At 42.7% G+C, this 6,825-nt stretch overlaps 1 protein-coding gene across 1 annotated transcript in view; it reads left to right on the top strand.

Annotated features, from left to right (window-relative positions):
* Positions 1 to 576: 576 nt before the first annotated feature.
* The window catches only part of bcl11aa (BAF chromatin remodeling complex subunit BCL11A a), a 48,106-nt gene continuing 41,857 nt past the window's right edge, over positions 577 to 6,825 (top strand). Inside the window, exons 1-2 of the mRNA XM_027022596.2 lie at positions 577 to 878; positions 4,675 to 5,010. Coding sequence (XP_026878397.2) covers positions 824 to 878; positions 4,675 to 5,010 — 391 coding nt within the window. The 5' untranslated portion in view covers positions 577 to 823. The remainder of the gene's footprint in view (positions 879 to 4,674; positions 5,011 to 6,825) is intronic.

The raw sequence follows: 6,825 nt of genomic DNA on the forward strand, positions 1-6,825 counted from the left end.
TTTTGTGTAGGTTCACCCTCTCCACACTGCACACTGCTGTTTGACCATGAGTTGAATGTGTATTTCAGCTACTCTGTTCTTCCCCAGTAGCCCTGATCAATGTCCACTGAAGCAGCTTATATTAAAGGTTTCTCTCCCCCTCCCCTTGCATATCGCATGTCCAGCCCCCCTGAATCTCATGTCCATTGGCTTTTCGTGGTCCGTGTTCCTGCGTCCACCCCCTACACACACACACACACACACACACACACACACACACACACACACACACACACACTGCTTGCTGCTTTCATTAAACACCTCTCTCTCTCTCTCTCTCTCTCTCTCTCTCTCTCTCTCTCTCTCTCTCTCTCTCTCTCTCTCTCTCTCTCTCTCTCTCTCTCTCTCTCTCTCTCTCTCTCGCCTCTTGTCCGGCCCCCTGATCTTTCTGTCCATTGGCTTCTTCGGGTCTATTTTTCACGTCCAGCCCCTAATGAGTGTCCATTGGTTTTGTTATTTCCACTCCCTCCTCCCACTCCCCGGCTTTGCCCTGCCCATGTTTTGTATGTCTGTGTCCATCCATCTCCTGACGTTCAAGTTCGCAGGGACGTCACGTCCGCACTTGAACTTGCAGCTCAGGGGGGCTTTTGCCATTTTTTCATCTCTCTCTCTTTTCAAAAAAGCCATGACGGCTATCCCACAATCCATCTTCCCTGCGCCATCTTTGTATTATTTCTAATTTATTTTGGATGTCAAAGGCATTGATGAAGATATTTTCTCTGGAGTCTCCCTTCTAACCCGGCTCTCCCGATGTGAACCGAGCTGAAAGCCACCACCAACCACCATGTCTCGCCGCAAGCAAGGCAAACCCCAGCACTTAAGCAAACGGGATTTTTCGCGTAAGTAAAGAAAATGTATTGTGTACTCCTTACCCTCACCTTTTCTTGGTCCTGTGTGTAATATTGAGTAAACGGGGGGAAAAAAAGCGGTTACGAGGAGAGTAACACAGTCAAGGCACAGTGGACAGTGGACAGCGAAGATCGTGGTCAAGTGGACTTCACCGAGGAGCGTGGCGAGTGTTTCCATTTATGAAATACCATTACGCGTACCTTCATCTGCTAAAAGTCAATAGAAAAGTTTGGTTTTCGTCCATACACGGCCCCTGTGAAATCCGGAGAAGTTTAAAGCGCTAGTTTCTTTAAATGTGCGTGCCTTGGCTTCCGTGCCCCCGTTGATACGCTAAGGTATCGGACTGTGGTAGGTATGCATGCTTCAGCCTGGCTGTTAGGACTGGCTCGTGGAATATACCGTAACACTGCCTGTGAGTGATTCTGGGCAGGATTTCCCCCCTCTCGCACTATTTTTGGAAGATTTTCAAAAAGTGGAAGTGGATTTTGATTGGGAAAAATCTCGTGTCCGACTGTTTACAAGCGCCGCGTGTGCGTCCTACTCACTGGCAGCAGCGCTGAAACAGAACGAATTTTCTCTTTAGAAACTAACCTTTACGCTTTGGATAAGCTACGTTAAACTAGTTAATATACATGTGTTTATATTTCTAAGGTTTAAAGTGTAGATTTATTAGGAAAGCCCGTTAATGTAGGGCTTTCGTGAAGAGCAACAGGAATACGGCTCAATTGCCAGTGTTCTTTCTCTCTGTTTTGAACGCATATTCTGCGTGGACAATTCCGCTTCAATTAAAGTATTCATTCATGGCCGTGACCTGAGGTTAAAACCTTTTTTTTTTTTTTTTTGAGTACTAAATATGAATTTTGACTCTTAAACGTTTTAAGCAAGATTTTTTTAAATATATTTCAAAAAGGCAAAAATGTTGTGAGGACTGTTTTTATGCATAGTTTTCAACAACTGCTGCCACCCGTTTGTTGATCATTTCGAGGTACGAACTAGGCCTATTTCACATTTTATAGACTAAAAAACCATGCTCGGAAGTATGGCGAAAAGATCACTCAAAATCACAAAACTACTGCTATTTTCTTCACTCCGTTTTATTAGACAGCACTAAGCTCTAAAAGTATTAGGCTATCCTTTATTTCATAAACATGCTCGACACAAATCCCACGCTGTTGTAACGTTGTAACGTATCGTGTAACATTATTGGGTTTCCACGCACGGGCTGTTGGTTTTCAGCGCTGTCTCCAAGTTTCACGGCCGTCTCTTTATTATTCGCCGGTGACACCCGTCGCTAGGAGGCAGGCTATGATCATAAACTGGAAATGAACTTGAACCTGATCAATTTTACCGCCACCTCAATCTACATATTTGACGATAGATTTGGAAGAGAGAAACGTTTCGTGCAGACCTGTAACCGATTTCGTACATTTTTCTTTGCCGGGCCAAAGTACGTTATTTGATAAAATGTACGTGAAATCTTAATGTACTTCAGTGAAAAGATACGTACACAGGCTGTGCTTAATTTACACAAACTTAACCAACAAAATCCAATTTAGGCTTAGGACAGATCGTTTAACTGTTAAAAGCCAACACTGATTATATACGGAAATGTAGCCAAAGTTGTATTTAGAAACAACATAAAGAGAACATCTTAAAGAGATATAGGTAACAAACATTAAAAATGATTTAAGCATTCATTACTCTACTGTCGCTAGACGACACGAACAGCTTTGAGTATAATTTCGAAAATCGTGCTAGCACATATTTTCTATTTTCCAATGGCAATAGGGTTTAAATACAATCGGAAAATGATACCATTGAATGCTAAAAGTTGCATAATTTTCCTCTTACACGTTTTCAGACCATTTCAGTCTCTGGTCCACTGGTCAGTTTAATATGCTTTAGTTTGATTTAAGCTTGTTTTACACACTTTAGGCAATTTGGGTTGTAGTTTTTTTTTTTTTGTTTTTTTGTTTTTTTAGTTCACTCGATGGCAGTTCCTGTCTGATCTTGCATTTATAGGAAAGATGTCGACGGGCTTGTTATTCTTTTGTAAATGAATGGCATCTTAATCATGAACAGTGAAGAGGTTTAGCAAACGTATTATACACTCTATAATTTTTCCCAGTCTGTATTATGAATACGACAAACTTCAAATACACCAGTCAAGTAAATTTATAGATTTGCATTTATTTGAACCAGAATCAAACATTAAAAGAAGCACTGCAGTCAGGCTATCAAGGAAATGCCGATAACCTCATGTAACAGAGTAAAAATCCTATGGAATAAAGTGGCTCTTATTTCGGGTGGAATCAGATATCTGAAAACACATTTACTTTAACATTTCTTCATGGTTTATTTCCACTTCAGCTGCCTAAAAGGGGATCACGTTTGTTTGCTTGTGCATAGTAAGAGCTCAGACGATCAAATTTGTTAACCCACACGCCTAACCCAGGACTGCTGAATAACCCCCGCGGGTCTCCTGAATGGACTAAAATGTAAAGGAGTCGTGTACGGACAAGGCGTTTTTATTACGCGCTATCTTTTTGTCCTTGCTTAAGCGCACATGGGGTGTAGGTTCGCGACCACGTCTCGGGGTTACTTCACATTCCACCCACTCAGTGTGTAGTTCAGTTTAAGACAAAAATAATTTTAACCTCATTTCACAAGAGCCCAATGCTTAAAAAAACTAACATCTATCTATCTATCTATCTATCTATCTATCTATCTATCTATCTATCTATCTATCTATCTATCTATCTATCTATCTATCTATCTATCTATCTATCTATCTATCTATCTATCTATCTATCTATCTATCTATCTATCTAAAATTTAAAAATATGTTTTGGTCCTCAGTGCTTTTACAGTTCATTAAAGTAGTGCAGGTCCAGACGGTTTAGCACTGGGAAGCTCGCGTAGTACCTTAACCTTTGTGCAAAGATTAGGAATGCGAGAAGCACAAAACATTGCTATTCCCCGTCCAGTTTTTGCAGTGTCCTTACACATTACTTACATCCCCTTCCACAGCGATGGTTAGTCCACGGATATAGCCTACTGTAGGAAACTTTATCATGACTCTAAAACTGCAGTAAGTGCTGATGTGTGATACATTTTATTAAGGCCAATTATAAAAGAAATAAAAGTGACGCGCCGGAAAGAGGTCCGGCAAGCTGTTTGCATGAGATCCTTGGTTCCAAGTCTACACATGTGTTAACCACGTTTAAATGGATTTTACTTTAGATGTGTGCGCGGTCGGGCACAATTGAGAGTGTGGCTGCAAAGAATTTGGTCACCCTTAACTTCGTTGGAAAAGAAAGGGAACACACGAGATAACTTGCGTTGCATTACTAAATAGATTTTTTTTTTTCAAAATAAAGAACAGTGAGCAGTAGAATATCTGTTAACCGATAGATACCCTTTTTCTTAGTTAAAACGGAAGAAGTTTCCAATCATTTGATAAGAATGCAAATTACTTTTATATAAAATGTAAGAATGATATGTTTTAACAATTAGATCTGTAGAGAGAGTGCAGAAGATAGAATTTGACGGGGAATCTTAAAATTCTGAAGATGATGAGCTCATGGTATGGATATAGTTGCATCAAATGATCACTGCACACAAATTGTTGGGTAATGATCACAATCCATTATATTTACTTGAAATGTGTTCTTAGTCATATTGGTCATGGTCATCAGAACCCCCCCCTAATCTGTGATTTTCTCTCTTCCCTGTCTGTCTCTCTCCTTCCTCACGTCTTGCATGCTGCTGCTTTTCCGCGAGCAGCCGAGCCCCTGTCGTCCGTGGTCTCGGAGGAGAGGCAGGAACAGCACGGGCTGGTCCAGGTCGCTCCAGAAGGGGATCAGGACCTGCTTACCTGTGGCCAGTGTCAGATGAACTTCCCTCTGGGGGATATCCTAATTTTTATTGAGCACAAAAGGAAGCAATGCAGTGGCACCCTGTGCATGGACAAAGCAGTGGATAAGCCCCCCTCTCCTTCGCACGGAGAGCTGAGGAGAGCTTCCAACCCTGTGGAGGTGGGCGTCCAGGTCACACCAGAGGACGACGACTGCTTGTCGACGTCATCTCGAGGAATCTGTCCAAAACAGGAGAACATTACAGGTAAACACGTAGCTCCAAGGACTTCAGTCATCTGAAGGCACGTAAATGACTGGGGAAGTAAACGCTTGGTTACATGCTGTGCGTGTGTGCAAGTGTGTCCATGTGTGGGTGGTTGTGTATGTTAGGGACCTCTCTGATGCACTCGCTATACACTGTAAGGGGATGTGTTGGCCACATATCGCACACACATGTTCTGTCTCCGTGGGGTTTCTCATCCACAACTCTGGAGACACATATCAGTGTTGAATATTTACGAGACGCAGGCTGGGAGGGACGGGGGCTTATATATCACATCAGTGCATGACTCTGTTAGAGCCCAGAGATGAAGAGCGAAATTCTTTGTTTTGATTTATTATCTAGATCTCATCATAGTTTAGAATCAGACTGGCTCTTACTCTGCACTTTGACTAGGTGGGATTTTGTTAATTAAAGGCAGTCTTGCCGTACACATCACATCTCTAAGACATGGGTTGGATGCTTATTATGGCACACGAGTGCATCTCCTTTCAGATTTCTTTCAGATCTTCCTGAGCAGTTACGCCGTTAACCTTGCCCAGGTGTTACCTATTCAGTCTAGTTTGATGGAGATTCCCCCCCCCCATGGTAATCAAGCCCAACTCAGCGGTGAAGTGACCCATCCAGGCATGACTTCAGGTTGCCACTTTGTGATTGGCCAAAGCAGAGCACTAAGAGCATGTCAAGAGGAGGGCGCAGCCCCACCGAGAGAAACCAAGAATGAGAGCGAGAGAGTGCGAGAAGGAGCAAAGGGTTGAGCTGGTAGCTGGAGGGTCGGTTGGAGGAGGTGGTGGTGTGGCAGGAGAACCCATCTCCTCAGTGTGTGTCCACAGGCCCGTGGGAAATGCCTCTCCATGCTGCTCATGCTCTCTCATGTGGTTTCCGCAGATGCATCTTGATTTCATTGTGGTTTTTACACGGCCACATCTTATCCGTATAAATGTATGCCCGTGCCTTTTCACTTTCTGGCCAAAACTGAAAAAAAAAATTGTACAAAAGGAAATGGAAGGCCATTCAGTTATTTTAGGATGTTAAGGGACAGTCACTTATTTAAAGAGTTAACACCACTAATTATTTGTTTTAGTTTGTGCATATTTTAATTAGAGTGTGTTTCAGTGGTTGACTTCCTGTACTAAATAAGGCATGGGAAAACATGAAATACTGCTACAGAGACAAAGCAGAACCAAACAAGACAGTTTATCACTTTGATTGTAAATAACCTTAAAAAAGAAAAGTCTGGAATCTGGTGTGTTAAGATGTGACCCAAGGTAGTCATAATTCTCCCTGTGCCTTGAGTAGCTAACTTTGGTGAAGTAAGCCTTTCTTGTGTTCTGTGTAACATTAGAGATGTTTCGCTCGGTGATGTGTGTCTGTGTGCGTGTGTTTGTGCATGTGTCTGGGGCTGCTTGAGGTGATTTAGAGAGAGCGTTTGTTGAGAGCAGGAAAACAGGGGTTAGTCTCTCCAGCCTTCCTGGCCTGGCCTCACGTCGGTCTGTCCTCTGCTCTGCTGGAAGGATCAGGTTCGGGAAAGTGTCTGGTCTTGGTCCGTCCTGTCTACAGTTGTCCAGGCTGGAGGGCTAATTATCAGCTCAAGCAAAGAGCTGTTTCTATTTCTTCTTCTTCTATTCATTATGAAGCCAGAGAATTTCAGTGAGAATGGCTCCAGGTGGCATGAGCTGAGGTACACGGGCAGTGTGATCTGCTGTGGTTTCCGTAGCCCGTGCATAAATTAGATTGATTTAGGTTTTAATGGATATGGGTGGTAAGCAGGGTCAGCTCTGACTAGTTAACCCCTTTGTT

This window comes from Electrophorus electricus, chromosome 11 (assembly GCF_013358815.1).
Source record: "Electrophorus electricus isolate fEleEle1 chromosome 11, fEleEle1.pri, whole genome shotgun sequence".
Taxonomy (NCBI): domain Eukaryota; kingdom Metazoa; phylum Chordata; class Actinopteri; order Gymnotiformes; family Gymnotidae; genus Electrophorus; species Electrophorus electricus.